General features: G+C 38.7%; 1 protein-coding gene across 4 annotated transcripts in view; it reads right to left on the bottom strand.

The window, feature by feature from the left end:
- Nucleotides 1-672: 672 nt before the first annotated feature.
- Nucleotides 673-22,328, bottom strand: part of NIPAL2 (NIPA like domain containing 2) — a 36,973-nt gene continuing 15,317 nt past the window's right edge. For 2 of the 4 annotated variants that reach the window (XM_083358958.1, XM_083358957.1), the window contains exons 5-10: nt 17,256-17,352; nt 12,875-13,010; nt 8,170-8,258; nt 3,720-3,783; nt 1,864-1,958; nt 679-1,529 (exon numbers count right to left, since the gene is read on the bottom strand). In XM_083358958.1, coding sequence (XP_083215084.1) covers nt 1,429-1,529; nt 1,864-1,958; nt 3,720-3,783; nt 8,170-8,258; nt 12,875-13,010; nt 17,256-17,352 — 582 coding nt within the window. In that variant the 3' untranslated portion in view covers nt 679-1,428. Of the gene's footprint in view, nt 1,530-1,863; nt 1,959-3,719; nt 3,784-8,169; nt 8,259-12,874; nt 13,011-17,255; nt 17,353-22,328 lie in introns of all 4 variants that reach the window. The other 2 variants (XM_083358959.1, XM_083358956.1) reach the window with 2 other exon arrangements.

Raw genomic sequence — 22,328 nt, forward strand, 5'->3', positions numbered from 1 at the left:
TATATTCCTATATCTCCTACCGGATGGTAGGAGAGTAGATACCGTCCAGGGTGTGAGTCATCCCTGAGAATCTTCCTCACTCTTCCAAGGCAACGAGCCCTGGCGATGTCATCCAGTGGTGTCAGGGAACAGCCCACAATGTCTTGTGCTGTGCTCACTACCCTCTGTAATACTCTCCTATCCGCGGCTGTCAGACCAGCATACCAAACCACAATACCATACGAGAGGACGCTCTCTATAGTAGACCGGTAAAAGAGGGTCATTAGCTGTTGTTCTACCCTGTTCTTCCGCAAGACCCTAAGAAAGTGAAGCCTCTGTTGGGCCTTTCTAGCCACCTGAGTTGTGTTAACTTTCCAGGTCAGATCTTCACAGAGGTAGACTCCCAGAAATTTAAAGGAGGAAACTCTCTCTACACAGTTCTCTCCGATGTGAAGTGGGGCAGGTTCCTCCATTTTTCTCTGGAAGTCTAACACCATCTCTTTCGTCTTGCCGATGTTTAGGTGCAAGTTGTTGTTACTACACCATATGGATAGTTTTTGTACCTCCGCCCTATATGCTGTCTCATCCCCACCTGTAATAAGACCCACCACAGTTTATTTATTTAATTGGATTTGTATACAGCCCTTTCCCGAAGGACTCAGGGTGGTTTACAGGGAATTAAAACAAGAAATACAAAAATTAAAAACAATTAAAAAGATTATAATAGTCCCTGAGAGAATAAAAACCCCAATTAAAATTAAAATTAAAGTTGTATCATCTGCAAACTTGATTATTGCAGTGGATGGGTCAGATGATACACAATCATAAGTGTATAAAGAGTACAGGTAGGGGCTAAGCACACAGCCCTGTGGCGTGCCGGTGCAAAGTTTCAGGGGGGTGGACAAAGCAGAGCCAACCCTCACTGTTTGTACCCGATCCCTAAGAAAGTCTTGAATCCAATCGCAGATGGCGGGGGAGAATTTCAAGTCAGTCAGCTTCTCAATGAGAATGCTCAGCAAAATGGTGATGAAAGCCGAGCTGTAGTCAACAAAAAGCATCCTGACGTAACTTCCAGGCTTCTAGAGATGACTTGCTACAGATCTAAATTCATATACAGATGGCTGTCCACAAGTCCTTTTGCACAATTCAACTGACTAAAAACCCCGTGGCACACCTAACTAAGCCCAAGAAATGCAAACAATAAGGAATAATAGTACAATTAATGGCCTAAAGGGATACACCCAACTCAAGTTTAACGGGCTGCTCGCTGGTCTTCAAGCAGCATTGCTAACTTGCACTGCAGTGTATTTATGATAGTCAAGGGATTCTGGAAGATTATGAAAAACACTCAGGAGCTGTGAGGATCTAATATATAATTAGCAGGAGAAAGAGGTGTAGTAAATGCAAAACACATAAATGGAAGATATATACATATTTTAAAAAAACTTTTTATTCTTTGGCTGGAGCAGTGAGAGAGATACCTTCTTCATATAAAGAACCGTAGGATGGGTTATTTGAATGTGGCTGTATTGTGCTGCTCTTCTTCTTCCCTGCGGGATTAAAATAACAATAAAAATGCTTGGAGCAAATACAATAAATCAAATCCAACATGTTTAATTATATTCCTTCTAAAAAGCTTCTCGCTCTAGGCTTCACTTTGTTTTGCTGTAATAGACTATGGCAACGGGATGGAAATAATTCAAGATTTTGTTTTAAAAAAGTGCATTGGCAATAGGAAAAGAAATTAAGTGCAAAGTAATTTTTATTAAAGATGATTTGAAGAGGTATCTGATGTGGTTTTTCTCTTCAGCCATCCCGCTAATGGTTGTTTTTCAGCTGTGCGAATAGAAATGACAGACAAAATATTTCCAGACTCTGACTTACCAGGAATGTGTCCGCAGTCTATATAAAATGTTGTCAAATGTTCCTTGCTTCTGTTCTGGGTTATTATAGAAACGCCAATAAATGTCAGAGAACACCTGCAGAAGAGTTGTCAAACTTGTGACTTTCTTGCAACAACCACCGGCTGCCTTCCAGATGTTTTGGTCTACATCTCCAAAAAGTCTATTGGCCATGCTGGCTGGGAGAGATGGGACATGAAGCTCCAAATCAGTGGAGCTTATTGAGGGCTTCTCTCTGTTGCTGAAAAATTTGGAAGCCAAGTTTATCAAGGCTCAAGGTTGACTCAGCCTTCCATCCTTCGAGGTAGGTAAAATGAGGACCCAGATTGTTGGGGGCAATTAAGCTGACTTTGTAATAATGCCGCTTGGGGGTGTGTGAAAGCCCTAATAAGCAGGCATATACATAGAATGAAGGCTACTGCTAAGCTTGTAAGCCGCCCTGAGTCTTCGGAGAAGGGCGGGATATAAATGGAATTAAAATAAAATAAAAATAAAAAATAAACCTAATATTACCTCAGGAAGCCTTCGAATAATGATGGGCCGAATGCAATTAATTTATAATACACCTTAAGTCATACCTGTTAGGCTTCTCATACCACCAAAAGAGGGTAAGGCTGTTTTGTTTAACTGAAGTACACTTGCTGTTGCTGGTAAGCTCAAAAGAGCCTTAAACCTTCTTATCTCAGAGATGCACTTTTAAAAAGTGAACTACAGGTAGTCCTTGATTTATGACCAATAACTTAGCAACTGTTCAGTTACAACAAACCTTCTCAGAGCTACTTGTGATAATGTTTTGAAGTTCTGACGACTGTCCCCTCAGGGTCACATTTTGGGTGCTTGGCACCCAGCCTGCATTTACAGCATCCGTAATGTCCTGCAGTCACATGACCACAATTTTTGCCGGAAACTGGGATTTGCCTCGTTTCCCTCCCCCAAAACAAAACAAACCACCCCTTGGATATAATAGGTTTGCTTCAAGACCATGGCATTCACCTGACCAGCACAAAAAAGATCACAACATTTGATGCAGTTACATGGCAATCTGTTTAACAACCATGAAGACATACTACCCTAATTCTGGGCTCAGTTATAGTCACAAATCGAGGACTACCTGCAATTGGTTGAGCTGCTAATAACTACCGGAGTTTCACCTCTGAGGAACACTGGATGAGCTGCTCAGAGATGGAAATGTTGTTTTGAATAGCTTTTATGTGATTCTTGGTTTTATTTTACTATGATTTGTTTTGTGTTTTGGCTTTTTTAAAACCATAATTGCTGAATTGTTCTGGATTTGAGAAACATACTTTGCTGGATATTATTCTGCAGCCCCAGCCCTTTGCAGTGAAATAAGTAAGTACAAGGGTCAAGTAGCCAGAGTTCCTTTTGAGAAAATCTTCTGGAATGAAGCCTTCCTAGTTCTACAGCAATATCTTTAAGAGGGCTAAGCTTAAAAAGTATACATCTCCCTGGTAGTTCAATAATTTGTTTTTGCTTTATGTGTCGGCATTAGTGGTTTTAATATATTTTATTCTCATTTATCTTTCCTGTGTTATTTATTAATGTATCCTAAATTGTTTGTAATGCTTAGCCTGCCTAGTTTAATTGATGGATGAAAACTCCCATTCATACATGGAATTAAAACTGAATGAAATAAAACCAACATGTGATCCTTATTAAAGCTATCCTCTAGCGTGAGAAGCTGTAGTCAGACAGGCAATCCCAGATTACCCTCTGTAACTATAGACTGACTTGAGCCATTATGTGGAATTTGTTGCATCTTTCTTCTTCCTCTTACCATAGTTAAGAACTTGAGTGTAATTTTGGAAGTAAATTACTTACCCAAACAGAGACATGAAAGCACTCAGGAAGCCTGCACCTTGGAATTCGTGATAAAACATGGCTCCTTAGATAGAGACAAAATCCAAAACAGCACTGCTGTTATGATGGTGATGAAAAAATAACTTTGCAAAGAATGCACACTTTTACAACTTTTGCAGTGCCCCTCTCTGTCACATGTCTGCCAATCTACAATCGGTTAGCAACCACAGTCTTGTGCCTGACCCATTTTTATCTCCTTTCGAGCTATCTCTTCCTGAGCTGCTTCTCTCCACAGAATAGCAGGTCTCTAAAAGTGGTAACTGCAAGTTGAGCTCTGTCATCTGATTAGAACTCTATGGTGGGCTGTGCTGCTACCTGACACTGACTGGACCCTTATCAGTTTCAGACTAAATGGTTTATTTTGGTTCCTAAGCAAAAATGTAACTAAATAAATAAATAAATAAATAAATGGCACACACGAACACATTGCTTTTAATATGTGTTCCCCATTGTGCCCCTTCTTACTCTCTTGTAATCCATTCTCATCCAATTAATGTAAATACAAACATCAATTCCCTTTTTGATAATTATCCCAGCATCTAGGTGAACATTCCCAAAGGGGGGGAGAGTCTATAAAGACTATAAGATTTGCCATGTTACTCAGTTTCTCTGTTTGCTGAGATCCAGAAACTTTCTTCTCAACCAACTGTTTGGAATTGTATCTTTTGGATGTAAAACAAAGACTGAAGCAAAATCATAAACATAAAGCTGTGGTCATGTCATTTTTATTTAACAACCATTTTGCTTAAGGACTCTGTTGCCAGTCCCAGATGGAATTACTAAATGAGAACTACCCATATCTCTTTCCGTTCCCAAAAAGCAGGGATGTCAAACTGGCAGCCTGCAGGCTGGATGCGTCACCTGCAGGCCATGCCCACCCCAGCACCGCAAAGGCAAAAAATGTCATGATACATCACAAAACATCATGTGATGTGATCGAGTTTGACACCCGTGACAAAACACCTGTTACTTCTATTCTTCTTTATCCATGCAGGAAATGTGTCAACTTCCCTAACCAGCTGGAAATGAAAATTATGGGAATATCATCTGGAGAATGGTGTTTTCTACCATAGAAGAGGTAGTAGCAAGAATGCGCAGCTTAAAATTTTTCACAGCACATGAAAAATGCACATTATCTTCTATAATGGGTATTCAGAATAGGTTTAAGGAATAGAAGAAAGAGCCAAAAAGAGACAACAGTCAGATAAAAGAACATTGAGTCTGAGTAAGAAATGTAATTTGAAAAAAAATAATTTTTTAGTTCTCCATTTTAGCTAATGCAGGGCAAAAATTGAACAATAGAAATTAGGTCATAAAAATCTAATTGGATGTACTATCACTGTGTACTATCACAATTAGTAAACTGTATCACACAATTGGTAAAACTATCATTTTAAATATTAGTCAAAAGCACAAACTTATTTTTACAGATCTGTAACTACTGATATAAGATAAATACAAAATGCAAAACAAAATAACAAGAAAGAGTTTCAAATATGCCAGAAACCCCCATGGGCTCTTATTCATTAGAGCCTCACTTGGAAATCACCTACCAAAACAAGATGGCAACAAAGGAGTTAGATCTAGATCTCTGGGCCAAATCATTAAGAACTTCCAGCTGGTGAATCAATCATTCACACTTTACTCAAGTAGAATGTACACAGAATGCTGTATATTTAAAAGATTTCCCATTCAATAGCATTTTGAACTGATTTTAGAAATATTTATTTATTTATTTATTTTTATTTTAATTCCATTTATATCCCGCCCTTCTCCGAAGACTCAGGGCGGCTTATGAAATAGACAATAAATTTAATAAATTGGTTTTTTTTTAAAAAAGACAAAATTAAAAAAAACATTCTCAGCCAGAGGAATAAGTTTTATCCTGAAATCAAAAGTCAAATTCAATGAATTAAAAAGTTTAAATTGCTATATTTTTTGCTGATTACACAAATCAGGAACTTCCTAATGAGTTTATAATCATGCAATTTATCTGCCCTGCTCACAGATTACTTGATACTTGACACCCATTTAGAATCATTTGATGTTCTGCCTTAATTTGGTAGTGCGGTACCAATGCTAAATTTCAGGTGACCAGTATGAATGAAGATGGAAGAATGCCCGAGCCAGAGCAATGACTACACTTAAGCGAGAACACATCTACTTTTGTGACTTATGGGGTTTGGGTTTTTTTTGGGGGGGGGGTGCTATTAGTGGGATCCCTTAAGTAGGGTATCAAAAAAAATATGGTCACAGCAGGGTGGCTTTGCTTTTGTGGCCACAAGGGATGTCTGGGTTTTATTCTCCCTGCCCCCACCTCCAATGCCACCATGCTACTGCTATTTACAAGGGACCAATAGTTGCATGTGGGGACGACAGAGAATGAGGTGGCTGGATGGAGTCATTGAAGCAGTAGGCATGAGCTTAGATGGACTCCAGAAGATGGTAGAGGACAGGAAGGCCTGGAGGAACATTGTCCATAGGGTCGCGATGGGTCGGACACGACTTCGCAACTAACAACAACAAATAGTTGCATGTAGCTAGCAAGAACACATGGAGCAAACTGGAAGCCTCTCCAAGTGTTAGCTCTTCTGCGGAAGACATCTTGTGTCAGCCATTCCTTGACAGTAATGATAACAGTTTCCCAATAACAAATATGGCATGCATACACTATAGGTAAATTGCTTTTTAAAAATTTTAATGGCACTTTATGCAAGTCAAATTCAGTGTGAATAAGGATATTTAGAAGTTGGCCCAGAAGCACACAGGATCAAATTCTCCATTTGGTTACATCATTACAGCTGTTTGGGGTAAATCTTTCCTCTGGATCAAATAACAGAGACCAATTTTAACCCAGCTGCTGAATCAATCTATATTTTCAAACTCTGTGAGCTCCAAATAAGTAATCCATATAAAATAATGGAATTCCTGAATGGAACTATTTTGAACAAACTAATGACTGAACAAACCCCGGTGTGTGTTAAAGTGATCATAAAATTTAGTGTAAGAATAACTTTTTGGCTCACTGAAAATATAGTATATTGGTCCCATTTTGCTCGCTTCTGTCTTACCTCAGCACACAGTGCTTGGGAACTGGAGTCTCTTTTCAATCATATCCACTTCACATCACCCAGAGTAAATGTAAGTAACTTAAAATGACCTTGGATTCGTTCTACTTTTTTCACCTTGGTCTTACATGTATAGCATGTTGAAACAAAATAGGACTGCTTCAGTACATGGTTGGCTAGCAACTGCTTTCATGCTGAAATTACTTCAGCAGTTCAGGGAATGGGAGATTAGAAAAAGATCCAGTGTCTCAGTGCAAATACTTGTAATAAACCAATAAAGCAACACAGAAGGAGATAATGGGTGCTAAGAAAATTTGTGCCCTATGAATCAATCGTCTTATTCAAAATGGATCTTCACACATTAGACATGTTCCAGAAACATGTCTTAAGGCAGAGGTCCCCAACCTTTTGAGCACCAGGGACCAGTTCCATGGAGAGAGGTTTTTCTGCGGACCGGAGGGGATGTGGTTTCATGTTCTGCCTGCATCCTGTCGATGGGGCTTTGCTTGTTTGTGCAGCCCAGTTTCTGGAATGCCGTGGCCTGGTGTTGGTCCACGGACCGGGAGTTAGGGACCCCTATCTTAAGGCATCAAAAATGGCAGAGATAAGCATAGTCTTTAATGGATGATAATGATGATGATAATGATGAGTGGAATTTAAGAAATGCTTATGTTTGATTGCATCACATCCCCAAGGAAAAGTGTTTATCATTAAGATAGGTGGTAGAGAGAGAGAGATCCCAGGTTTTTGTGGGAACCCTAGCCATGAATACCGTGACAATGCACAAGGGGACATACTGGAGCATCCCCTTGCAAAACTTATTTTTACCCTCCTGAGTTCCCTGTTGAAACAAGCCATCCTTAGCTAGCCTAGGGATAATGGTGAAGATAATTTTTATTTCTAGCACAACAGTACCCCCTTTATGGTAAGACCCCAACATCTTTTGTAACATGAGGTTTTCCATCTACCCTTATTACTTTTTTTAAAAAAATACTATTCATTAATTTGCTTTCATCATAGTTAATGGGCAACCATGGGAGCTGGGCCTGCTTTCATCAACTCTGTGCCTCTGCTTTCCACTGCTTGGATAAGCTTCTCCAACTTTTGCCCTTGATATCAATTGGTTTATAGCTCCCATTCCCACTAAGCATTAGATATGATGCTTGGGAATTCTAGGAGTTATAATCCCAAAGTGCCTGGAAGACTTGAGATTGTGGGAAAGGATGCTATATCAGAGTCCATGATTCCAGAAAACCCAAGCACAAGGAGTCTCCCTCTTAGTCCCAAATTTGGTGGAGAAGGGAGGGGGGGGAGATTAATGCCTTTATTTGATCAACACCTACCTGCAAGGATAGAACTAAGAGTAGAGAGCACATAGTTTAGTGGAATGACTTCTGCTGAACTGTAGATCTCCATTGCTTGATTCAAGAACCTGTAAGAAGAATGTCAATCTAACATAAATAAGACTTTAAAGCCCAAGATATAATTCCTACATTTTTAGGAATTTCAACACTCCTTCCCTAGCAAAAACAACATATTTGAAATAAACTCATCCTGTACTAGGTAAAGGTAAAGGTTCCCCCGCACATGCATGCTAGTTGTTTCCGACTCTAGGGGCCGGTGCTCATCTCCGTTTCAAAGCCGAAGAGCCAGCGCTTGTCCGAGGACGTTTCCGTGGTCATGTGGCTGGCATGACTAGACGCCAAAGGCGCACGGAATGCTGTTACCTTCCCACCGTAGTGGTCCCTATTTTTCTACTTGCATTTTTATGTGCTTTCGAACTGCTAGGTTGGCAGAAGCTGGGACGAGTAACAGGCGTTCACTCTGTTACGCAGCACTCGGGATTCGACCCGCCAAACTGCCGACCATCTGATCGACAAGCTCAGCGTCCTAACCCACTGAGATACCGCGATCCTAGTCATCCTGTACTACATATATTTAATTAAAAACAATAAAAACACGGCAGATGACAATGAGTTTTGCCTCATTTTACAATCTTTCTTGCCATAGTTGTTAAGTGAATCACTGCAGTTATTATTAAGTTAGTAACACAGTTATTAAGGGAATCTGCCTTCCCCATTTACTTTGCTTGTCAGAAGGTTGCAAAAGGTGAACATATGACTCTAGGATATTGCAACTGTCATAAATACATGCCGTCATTTATAGATTTAAAATAAGAAAACAATGAAAAGATCAAGTGCAGAAGTTGGACATCTTTCCAGCTGATTCTGTTCCACTATAAACAAAGCCATTATTAAGGCCCAAAGAGATTGACTTGATAGACTTACAGCTGACCAAGAGCAGACAGTTCCCTAGATCAACATATTTTGATGCTTCTAACCTCTTTGACTATGATTATTTTTCTATCTATTCAAAAGTTACAGGGTCTTCCAAGCAGCTGTTTGCATATTTGAAAATAAAGATAATTCACTCTTACAAAGCATGGGAAGGCTATTAAAAAAAATCTCTAAATGCTTCCAGCTAGCAATTTCAACTGTGATAAACAAAGTTACATGAAATAGTTGATGTCAAAGCAAGATCTGGAAGAAAATATTTGCTACCATTGCCTGAAAATGGGTCAGATCTACAGAACAACTCACAGATCACTGCAAATGACTTGCTCATCCTAAAAAAGCTGCTCACCACACAATGTTGCTTTTAAAATTACCTCTATTCGCTTGCAAAAGGAAACTTTTCCTCCAACCTCATTGTCTAAAATATGCAAAAGAAAAGTGTAATGAGCATTAAATATTTTGGAAGAAAGGGCTTTGGGCTGATGAAACAAACATTGAAATGTTCAGCCACAGCTATACAAGATCAATTTGGAGAAAAACAGGGAGATGAAATTCAAGGGGGGAAAAAAACCCTTAACAACAGTTAATTTTGAGGATGGTTCCATTTATGCTTTGGAGCCAGTGGCACAGGCAATATTGTGCAGATGGAAGGAAAAAGGGATAAAACTAAATATTAACATATCCTAGAAGCTAAGATATCCTCAGTGAAGAAACTGACCTGGAAAGAAATTGGACACTGCAGTAAGAGAAATCAATCAAGAAGCATTTAGTTACAAGAAAGGATAACATTTTGGAATGGTCTTTACAGTCCCTAGACCTGAATATTGCTGAATATCTGTGAAGAGACTTCAGAACATTTAGAGCTTGCTGACAGATTAAAAATATTTCAGAGATAGAAGGACTCTGCAAGAAAGAGTGAGTAAATATCTGAAAACTAGGATAGATTATTATCTCTCTGATAACTAAAAAGCATTCTTACCTACTGTACCTACAGAAAACACATAGAAGTTGTTACTTCTGCCAAAGGTATTACAAAGTCCATACCTCAAAAGTGTTCAACTCTCTGCATCATATTCACTGTTTTTGTTGTTTTTAATCTATACTCCACTACACACTTATGCTATATATTAAAATTTGCAGTAACCTTGTGTAACGTGTAAAGGTTGGTTCACCTTATCACATAAGGTTTCATTGACAAATACAATTTGACATGGGAAGGGTGGCTAAACCTTTGCATACCATTGTACGTTATATTCTAATTTTATTAGAGTGAATGTTTATTAGATATTTAAAGACAATGAAACAGGATATTTCATTTTATAAGCAATGGCACCTCTTTTCTGACCACCAGGCATTTCAATTTTTAGGCTTTTGGGTTGTTAAAATACTATACATTAAAACTGGTGGAAATCTACCACTGTATGTCTTAAGAAAATTTCATCACAATTTGAATGTAAAAGTCTTCACCCTGCAGAAGACGATGTGCCATTGATTGATATGATATACCAAAATAGCCTTTTGGTATCATGTTCAAGTCCAGTTTCTAATCTGTTTTAACCATTAGGAATTATTGTGGCTTTTTAGCAATAATGGAGCAGTTCTCCATGGATCCAAAATAATTTTTAAAAACTTGCATACTTATGGAATAGTCAAGGTTTCAGTCATTGCAAATTCCTCTGATTTTAGATATTTGTTCTAATGTCAGTCTGAGAAAATCCAACACAAAAGTGTGAAGATGTTGCAAAAAGCAAAAACAGATGGTTCACCAAAATAAGTCTTGCATTAAGTTTGTCTGCAAGCTATTTTTTGTAATTTCCAGATTTACAAGATTCTGTTATTGCAACCTTACAATAAAGTAGAGCTAGTTTTTCTGAATGCACTTCTTGTCTGGACTACCACTCAAAGTTGACAGGAGGGCACTAGATTGGGGAAGGCTGACTTCTTTGACCATATCTAATTCTCTTGTAAAATAGTCTGAGCTAATTGACCCACATTTTTACATCTTAGGGCAATTAAAGATTCACATCTTTATTTCAGTCCTAAATTTCCTCCCTAGTAGTTTCATCAAATGATCCTGAATTCTAGTATTTATGAAGAATAAAAACTTGATCTAAATTTTCCATACTTATAGGAATTCATAATCTACATTTATATCTTCCCTTCATTTACCTTTTTGAAAGCCTCACAAATTATATTTTTATGTAGGGAAGACTCAACTTAAGCAGGTTCTCCTCACAAACTAAAGATAAGCATTTCCATCACTGCATTTTATCCATCTGTCAGAGGGTGCTCCAGATAGCAGACTGCACACAGAAGGATCCAAGCTCAGTCTTTAGCAAGACTTATTAATAAGACTAGGGACACGGTGGCTCAGTGGGTTAGGACGCTGAGCTTGTCGATCAGAAGGTCGGCAGTTTGGCGGGTCGAATCCCGAGTGCTGCGTTACAGAGTGAGCACCTGTTACTCGTCCCAGCTTCTGCCAACCTAGCAGTTCGGAAGCACGTAAAAATGCAAGTAGAAAAATAAGGACCACTACAGTGGGAAGGTAACAGCGTTCTGTGCGACTTTGGTGTCTAGTCATGCTGGCCACATGACCACGGAGACGTCCTTGGACAAGCGCTGGCTCTTCAGCTTTGAAACAGAGATGAGCACCGGCCCCTAGAGTTGGAAACTACTAGCACGCATGTGCGGGGGAACCTTTACCTTTACCTTTATTAATAAGACTAAGTGATGGAGAAGTCAGCTATATAAATAAGGAGTGACAATTTTCAGGGTACCTAGTGAGCTTCATAGCAGAGGGAAGCATGGAACTGGGCCTTGAAACACATTAATAATTATTTCTTCTCTGATCACCAAGTTCTGTTCAAACACTCCTACCTCTAGGTGACCACAACTGATGGGAATAAATTTACAATTTATTGTTCTTGATTAGAATGGATATGACTGTTTTTTCTAGCCTTATGCCATTGGCCAACTTCACTGAAGGACATGGGATCAGAAGTTCAATACATCAGATGAATATTAGGTTGGAGAAAGAGCCAGACATGAAAATGATATAACTATTTGCTAAATTATATCTATTCCCTGTCCTATATCTAATTCAGCTTTAAGAATTAGTATGATTTCTTGCCATCATCAGGGTGGAATTTAATCTAGGAAAAAATGAGGAATAATCCAGAGCAGCCTTCTCTAGCTAAAGTCTTCTAGAAGTGTTGGGATCATTATTCCCAGAATTCCCAATCAGCAATCTTACCCAACTAAAGTGAAGTAAGTTAGGAAAAGTTTCAAAACTCAGTGTTAGAAAATGGATTTAACATTCCCAATCCACATTTACTAAACAAACTTTGTTGACAATGCTGTTTTTCGACATGAAACTAAGGAACAAACTTGCAAATATCAAACAGAGAGGGAGGAAAGAGATTAAGGTGAACTGAAAGGTGAGTGTTAATGACTGACCATGGAGCTAAAAGCTACCTTGTTGATTCAACAAAGTGGTAAAAAGCTGTAAGATGTAGCTGGCTTGAAGTCCGTGAGAAACATAAAAGTATGTTCAAGAAAACCGGCCTGTTTAGTTAACATCAAGATAAAGCATCACAGTCATAAAACAAAACTAGAAGAGAAGCTCATAAATGCTTTTGTGTCCAAGTTTGGCAGGAGCTGGCTGTTCTTTTAAGCTACAATTTAAGCATTAAAAGAAAACAGAAAAGTGGAGAAAACAGTACTTTATATTAATATAAATTTTCTAAAAACTTACTTGACTTGAAATATACACGTTGACGTCATTAGAATGAGCATAAGATAGAAAATAGGGTAGGTTAGCTGCATGTTCCCTTTCACAGAAAATGTCAACATGGTTGCCACTGCTTTCACTGAAATGACCGTCAGAGATGCTGAAGAAAAATAAAAAGAAGCCGATTTAATATTAGTAAACATAATTTTATCAACCAATTATGAGAAATTGGTAAGTATGTTCATTTAGTTCCAAAACATAACAACTACTACCCATGGCCTTCTACTGAAAACTTTTAAGAATTGATAACATGGAGATAGTAGTTAATTATTTATAAGCAGCCTCTTTTATCTAAGGTAGAAGAAAACTTATTATGGGGTTGCAGTAAAATTAGTATGTAGAACACCAATAGATATTGCCAATTTTGAGAAGTGGGTCAATTGAACTTATAAAGAGCATCGTGTTGATACACTATGATTACAATGTCTGGATCAATAAATCTTTGGATTTTGTATCTATCGAATAAATAGGTTTTCTTTGTATGATAAGCATATCAGCACTAGTCTTTCTTTTTCATCTAATTCCACCTCATTCATCTAAATAATATAATTCATCTAATCACACCACTGAATTCATTTGAAGAACAAAATGATCTTTTGTCAGGACACATAAAAGAAAACGTAATCTTGTTCATTCCTAATTCTCTGCTTGTGGTGACAAACTTATCCAGCCTTCCCACAGCCATAAATTGCACCACTAATATATGCAATATGTGCCTCTTTGTTAAGCCTACTTAGATATTAACTGAAAAATGGTATTTTTCCATAATACAGTACAACCGTTCTATGTGTGTATATAATTTGTGGTTGCGCTTTTATTCACAGGGGCAATTTCAGATGTTTGGCACCGTTCTGCAACTCTTTTGTCCAAGATGAGAACCAAGGTAAAATAACAGAGGGTAGACCTCAGCAAGTTAAAATGTTGGTATGTGGCTTTGTGGGACGAGAGTCAACTGATGTAATTTTTTCCCAATAAAACTTGCGGCTTCCATTCTGCTTGCTGACAGATATATTGCTAGAAGTGAAGATATTAAAAATGATGGTAGAGATGATGAGAACATTTCCACTGTTATCAAGCCTAGGGAATCCCTAAAAGCATCCATTATTTAAATGTAGCAATTATTTTTCTAATTAATATAGAACCAAAATAGGATGAATTGGGTTGTGCACTCTTGAAAACAACTTCTACTTAGCTACAGTGGCAGCAGTTGGAAAAAAGATTATTATCCATTTGAAAGCAAAAAAACCTTTCCTGTTCATTTGCCCTAGTTTGCTTCTTGACTCTAACCATATAAATCCCAGATTAAGCACGAAGCAAGGTGCTGTGCGATGAGTCATTTTGCAGAACTGCATTGCACAAACCATCTATAGATTTATCCAACTTCTTTTCTAGTTTCATTCTAGGAAAAATAAAAATTTCTTCATGCCTATGTAGTACAGACCTTATTAAGGCAAGTGGGTCAGATACAGAAAGCATTCTGATTTTCACCCATTCTCCTTACCCATGCAAATCAGTATGCTTGGAGCATGGAAGAGAACAGAAATAGAAAACCCTTTTATAAGCTTTCCGAAAATAGTTTTGTTACAAGCTATCTTTCCAAAGTCATTTGCTGGTTTAATGTCATTTTGGATGGGCTGGACCAGTACCGGTCTGTGGCATGCCAGCAACCGGTCTGTACAAACAAGTAAAGCCCCATCCGCGAGATGCAGGCAGCACACAAAACCACGCACCCTCCAGTCTGCGGAAAATCCTCTCTCCACAGAACCAGTCCCTGCTGCCCCAAAGATTGGGGACCTCTGGTCTAGATAGAATCCCTATGTAGCCCCAAGGGGACTAAGTCCAACCAGCCTTGAATTCCATGGATCCTTATCTAACTCCAAACAATGCTAGCTATTAATTGAGAAGATTCCTGTGCTCAGGATGTTTTGCAATACATTTGTTTAATTGGACCTTCACAGGTGGACCTGGTCTTTTGTGCCTGACTTTATTTCTAGAACAGGACAGGATTGTAACTCTTTATTATTCTCAGTCAGCAAAATTTCCTATTGCAAGACATGCAGTTGTTGTAAGAGATTTAAATGTCTTCAGATACATTTGGGAATGCTTGAAATATAGCATCATATGAATTGTATAGTATCTTAAAACCAAATTCAAAGAATCCAAATCCACCAGCAGAACAACTTGTGATCTCTTACAAAACATATTGGAATGTTGTGTGAAACAGAACCCATGGATTAAACTAAATGCAAGCAGATGACTGTAACATGCAAATGTGAATGATGTAAAATTGTTGCCCATTATTGGCCGTGGCAAACTGAGCCAAAAAAAGTACTCTTATGGGCTCTAGCAACTTTCTCCAAACTTGTGTTCTCCTAATGTATTGAACTACAGTTTTAGTAGTTTCTGGGTACCAATATCACACTGACCCATGAATAGTGGAAGCTGAATGGCAATACATCTGGCACCAGGGTGGGGAAAGCTGCTACAGCCCATTAGAACCGTTATCTACTTGGGCCCCATATGTGAAAACCAACTTTATCTCAAGACACACTGGGTGCATCTAGGTTCCCGAGTCCCAGTCAGTGCATCATTTTGAACTCAATCAGTGAACTTGACAGGGTATGTCATAAGAATCTTCCAGGGATCTAGTGAATTTTCTGCGAAATATAACCAACAAAATCATGTTTTACCTTGGGTGTGTCATAAAGAATACAAACAATTGCACAATCTTCAAATGTAAGTTTACTTTTACTCTGAATGGAAAATACACGTCCGTATGACAGCACACTATGTAGTGCTCATACGACCATATGGCCTCTACATGCTTTTGCTCAAAGGTGCTTAACAGACTCAAGGTGTTTGGTTTTTGTGTGTGTGTGATTTGTGGTTTGTTTCATCCAGTGCTGGTCAGAATTTCTTTTTGCTTTAACAAAACGTTACAAAAACTCTAATTCACTCTTCCTAAGAGCAAATGGAAAAGGTATAAACCTGAGAAACCTAGTCCAAAGCAAATCCACAACGCCCAGCTTTACACAGGTAATACTACACCTGCAACAAACACCTGGAAATTCTGATGCCACAGCATCAAAGATAAGCTAATGTAAGGCTCATGAATCCCATGTAAACAGAAATGGCCTCCAACACTGATCCACAAATGTGCAAGATCTAATAGATAAATACTGTTTAAGTTGTATCTATATGCCAGCTTTTCATAATATAGAAAACTGGTGAGACCAGTGTGGTAGGAGATGCTCACAAAAATAGCAAAACTGAAGGGTAGGGTAAAGCTTCTTATCAGAAAGCTGCCTTTAGCAGCCAGTATGATCTGTGAATAAGCACTATGGTTGATAGCTAGGTATAATAGAATAACAGAGTTAATAGGACCTTAGAGGTCATCTAGTTCAACCCCCTGTTCAAGCAAGAGACCCTATACCATTTCAGACAAATGGTTGTCCAATTTCTTCTTTAAAAACCTCCAGGGAACTTCCCTGTATACCATGTCTCACTGGCTGTAAAGAAAAATGTGAAGATTGTGATTTCTGAGGCAGTGAGCATAGCTCTCTGAGCCGATAAGAATAGACAGATTCCCTTCAGACAGCAAAAGGCCAATGCTACTATTTTCCTATTGGCCTTGGGGCTCGAGGGGAGGGACTGGTCCAAAGACACGGAGTGAGTTTTTATGATCAAGGAGGATTTGAACCTGGTCTCCCCAATTTCAGCCTTAACCACTACATTATGCCAGCTCTGAGCATAGGTACTTGTTGACTTATGGCCACTAAAGGGTTCAGGTTAGGGATCAGAATTTCTGTAACTAAGCAAGGTGGTTGTTAAGTGGGTCACGCCCCATTTTAATGACCTTTTTGCCATGGTTTTTAAGTGAATCACTGCAGTTGCTAAGCAAATCAGGCAATCATTAAGCTTCCCCCATTAACTTTGCTTATTGGTATCTGGCTGGGAAATTTATAAATGGCAACCCCACGACCCCAGGGTGCTGTAACTGTCATAAATACATGCTGATTGACAAGCGATGAAATGTTGATCATGTGACCCCAGGGATGCTGCGATATTTGTAAGTGCAAACACTAGCCATAAGATACTCTTTTCAGTGCCATTGTAACTTTGAAAGATTGCTAAACAAGTGGTGATAATTTGAGGACTGTGTGAATTTCTAAATGTTCTTATATAAGAACCTCTATCCTAGCATGGAGGACAAACAGAGCACAGGACCTTAGTTCTGGTTCCATACTAATTTATCACCAGCCACCAAAATGTGTGGAGAAAAAAACAGTGTGCTTATACTTAACAAAAAACAAAACAAAACACACAAGCTGAACCACATTCTTACCTAGTAGTGCTACCATTGCTAACAAAACCAAAATGTGCTTTGCTTCCTTTCTCTTGTAGAAATACAAAAGAATGCAGAAAGCGACTATTTCCACGATCTGAAAATAGAAAACATAGCAAGCTTAAATTGTTTAAAAAGGAAAAGTTTTCAATGAAGTCTTTAACACAGTCTAGTTGCTCTTTTAAGATAAGTAAGAAGAGCAACATCATCACATTTATCAAGTAATTATCTCCATAAACATTTCCAAAGGCAAAGATAAATTCCATTTTTCCTATGTTTCTTACCCTTTCATGTGCCTGGAAAGATTTAAACAAAGGAAGGAGAATTGGGGGGAGTTTTGCTGTAGTAATCTGGCAAACAAAGGCATCCAACTTTAATAATACTGAGACATAAATGTACACAATCATCTTGGTTAGGAAAGGAAATAAAGAAGGCCAACTAATCTAAGTGCAATGAGAGTACTCCTGTATAAGCAAGCTGTAGATTCTGATTCTTAAACTATGGCCTATGTTATTCATCATTCATATTATTCAGCTACCTTCTCCTTAAGCTCTAAAAAAACATAGAATAAATTTATAGTTCAGTTCAACACACCTGCAATGCATTTGTAACCATATGCTGGCTTTCAATCATTGCCTAGCCAACTACTTGTCAAAAGGTTGCATAAAAGAAAAATATACCAGCAGGGTTTAATCGTATGCTAAAGAGAGGCTGCTTTGAAAGACGTTTCACAGATGGGACTGCCTTAATATTACATATAACCTAGACCCGCAGTCTCAGAGCTAACAGCGACACCCCAACCTGTGTGACTTTCCTATTCAAAGTAGTTTTCATCTGGGCCATAGATTGCTCTGGAATTAGCTACTGAATTACAGCCTTCACCAATTTGATCTCCTCCAGCTAACTTGGTCTATAGCTCCCACGTCCATGGCCATCCTGGCTGAAACTTATGGGATTGGATGATGTACAAATCCAGAGGGTACCAAATTTGGGAAGACAGTTCTATAGAGGATCTTTAGAGCATTGGTGCTGGAATTCTGGAGTAACAAGGCTATACACTTATAAAACTATCTTATGGCATCCTTGATTAGAAAACTGGCTAATTCAGGTTTGCACATTTAGCATAAATCTGAGCAGCTGGGTAAGCAACTCTTTTAAGATCTCAGAAGTATATTTTTTATGTCTCTTGCCACTTGATTCTTTCACCTGGAGATGCCTGGAAATAAATCTGGAAACATCTGTATCTAAACCAGTGCTCCAAGTTAAGATTCTTTGTTCTTGGGCATTGTGCAAAGCAAGAAGAATATATGAGTATTCATTAAATGTCCAGCTTCTCCATGCTCTTACCTATGGCTCCAAACCATAGCCAATAAACTACTTGCCACTTCTAATGGACAGCTTGTTTACTTTTGATCCAGATGAGTTTCATATGAATTCTTATAAAACTGTCATAAATCTGTTCCATTTCATTTCTCAGATTAAAAATATGCATGAAAATTTAAACTATATGCTTTTTCTGCTAAAGTATGTATTTATTTGTATGTGTCTTTTGAGCCAAAAACTGCATTGAGAAAATTAGAGAAGTATATAATTCAAAGATAACTTGCTTTTGAACTACATATTAACATGTGAAATACAAATCAAGCAGTGTGGGATCCTTGGTGCTCTCTGAGTGTGGCTGTTTTCTTGCAGACATTTCATTATCAAACAAAGTAATGAAATCGTTATGAGTGCACTAATGGTCTTACCTAGTTTGGTAATGAAACGTCTGCAAGAAAAAGCCACACTCAGACAGCACCAAGGATCCCACAGTTCTCCTCTATCAGAAAATCATGTAGTCTTTTCTTTAAAAAAGATTGATTAGGTTTATCAGCATCCTGAGATACTTCTTACCTTAGGGTTTTCAAAATGTATTTTAATACTGGTGTTTAGAAAGGAAAAATCTGAATCAACTCAAGGGTTATAATCATTCACTGTCCTAATTTTCATAAAAGAGCTGCTACTTCTCCCTTCTTGTCCTTACCTTCCAATTAAATAAATCTACTTCATTTACAACTGAATCTATGTGAGAGTGATTCATTTATATACATTTGGTGCCATTTTAATACAAAAATCCATTTCTAGTATGACAAATGAGTGGGTAAGCAATCCCTATTTTTCTTTCGCCTCCCCGGTCTCAAGTAATTTTTCAGCTGAACTTCATACAGTTTGTCCCAGAGGAAACAGAAATATAAATTATACTTGCAAAGCAATTTCTCCCATAGCAAGATAATAGACATGGAGGGAAAACTTTTTTTTATTATTTTAAACAAAGACTAATTTCATGTACACCTTTCAGGTCTTAGATATGAAAGGCACCATTCTCAGTTACTTCTTTTCAGAACCATTTTTTCTAAACAAATCATGCTGTCACCATCATAGACAATGAAGATTGTTGTGCAATGTCCAGTTGTTTTTTATTACATGGGTGGCCATATAAATTAGATAGATATGATAGAGAGATAGATATGTTGTTAGCTGTGAAATCGTGTCCGACCCATCGCGACCCTATGCACAACGTTCCTCCAGGCCTTCCGCTCCTCTACCACCTTCTGGAGTCCATTAAAGCTCATGCCTACTGCTTCAGTGACTCCAACCAGCCACCTCATTCTCTGTTGTCCCCTTCTTCTATTGCCCTCAACCTTTCCCAGCATTAGGCTCTTCTCCAGTGAGTCCTTCCTTCTCATTAGGTGGCCAAAGTATTTGAGTTTCAACTTCAGGATCTGGCCTTCTAGAGCAGTCAGGGTTGATCTCCTCTAGGACTGACCGGTTTGATCGACTTGCAGTCCAAGGGACTCACAGGAGTCTTCCCCAGCACCATAGTTGAAAGGCTTCAATTCTTTGGCGCTCAGCCTTTCTTATGGTCCAACTTTCACTGCCATACATTGCAACTGGGAAGACCATAGCCTTGACTATGCACAATTTTGTTGACAGGGTGATGTCTCTGCTTTTTAGTGTGCTGTCTAGATTTGCCATGGCTTTCCTCCCCAGGAGCGTCTTTTAATTTCTTGGCTACAGTCCCCATCTGCAGTGATCTTGGAGCCCAGGAAAATAAAATCTGTCACTACCTCCATTTCTTCCCCATCTATTTGCCAGGAATTGAGAGGGCTGGATGCCATGATCTTGGTTTTCTTAACGTTAAGTTTCAACCCAACTTTTGCACTCTCCTTCTTCACTCGCAACAAGAGGCTCTTTAGTTCCTCTTCACTTTCTGCCATTAGAGTGGTATCATCTGCATATCTTAGGTTGTTAATATTTCTTCCGGCAATCTTAATTCCAACTTTTGATTCATCTTGCCCTGCCTTTCTCATGATGTGCTCTGCATATAAGTTAAATAAGTAGGGCGACAGTATACAGCCTTGCCAGACTCCTTTCCTAATTTTGAAACAATCATATAGGTTTCTCAAGAGACAAATAAGATGGTCTGGTACTCCCATCTCTTTAAGAACTTGCCACAGTTTGTTGTGATCCACACAATCAAAGGCTTTGGCATAGTCAATGAAGCAGAAGTAGATGTTTTTCTGGAACTCCCTAGCTTTCTCCATGATCCAACGTATGTTGGCAATTTGATCTCTAGTTCTTCTGCCTCTTCGAAATCCTGTCTGTACTTCTGGTAGTTCTCGATCCACATACTGCTGGAGTCTAGCTTGTAGGATTTTAAGCATAACTTTACTAGCATGTGAAATGCGTGCAATGGTGCGATAGTTTGAACATTCTTTGGCACTGCCTTTCTTTGGAATTGGAATGTAAACTGATATTTTCCAATCCTGTGGCCACTGTTGAGTTTTCCAAATCTGCTGGCAAATTGAGTCTAGCACTTTTACTGCATCGTCTTTTAAGATTTTGAATAGCTCAGCTGGAATACTGTCACCTCCACTAGCTTTGTTGTTGCTCAGTTTTTCTAAGGTCCACTACACTTCACATTCTAGGATGTCTGGCTTGAGGTCAGTGACCACCTCATTGTGGTTATCAGGGACGTTAAGCTCATTCTTGTATAGTTCTTCTGTGTAATTTTTCCACCTCTTCTTAATCTCTTCTGCCTCTGTTAGGTCCCTGCCATTTTGGTCCTTTATCATGCCCATTTTTGCATGGAACGTTCCCTTCATCTCTCCAATTTTCTTGAAGAGATCTCTGGTCCTCCCTATTCTATTGTTTTCTTCTATTTCTTTGCACTGTTCATTTAAGAAGGCATTCTTATCTCTTCTAGCTATTCTTTGGAATTCTGCATTCAATTGGGCGTATCTTTCTTTTTCTCCCTTGACTTTCGATTCCCTCCTTTCCTCAGCTATTTGTAAAGCTTCCTCAGACAGCCATTTTGCTTTCTTGCATTTCTTTTCCTTTGGGATGGTTTTGGTTGCTACCTCTTGTACAATGTTGCGAACCTCTGTCCATAGTTCTTCAGGCACTCTATCAGATCTAATTCCTTCAATCTGTCACCTCTACTGTATATTCAACCATGATATGATTTAATTCATACCTGAGTGGCCTAGTGCTTTTCCCTACTTTCTTCAGTTTAAGCCTAAACTTTGCAACGAGAAGCTCATGGTCTGAGCCACAGTCAGCTCCTGGTCTTGTTTTTACTGACTGTATAGAGCTTCTCCATCTTTGGCTGCAGAGCACATAGTCAATCTGATTTCTGTGTTGACTGTCTGGTGATGTCCATGTGTAGAGCCGTCTCTTGGGTTGTTGGAAAAGAGTGTTTGCTATGACCATCGTATTCTCTTGACAAAATTCTATCAGCCTGTACCCTGCTTCATTTTGTACTCCAAGGCCAAACTTGCCTGTTATTCTGGTTATCTTTTGGCTTCCTACTTTAGCATTCCAATCCCCCATGATGATAAGGATATCATTTTTTGGTGTTAGTTCTATAAGGTGCTGTAGGGTTTCATAGAACTGGTCAATTTCATACTCTTCAGCACTGGTGGTTGGGGCATAGACTTGGACTACTGTGATATTGAATGCTTTGCCTTGGATTCGAACTGAGATCATTCTGTCATTTTGGGGATTGTATCCCAGTATTGCTTTTCCGACTCT

Source organism: Vipera ursinii (assembly GCF_947247035.1).
Source record: "Vipera ursinii genome assembly, chromosome: 3".
NCBI classification, from domain to species: Eukaryota; Metazoa; Chordata; class Lepidosauria; order Squamata; family Viperidae; genus Vipera; species Vipera ursinii.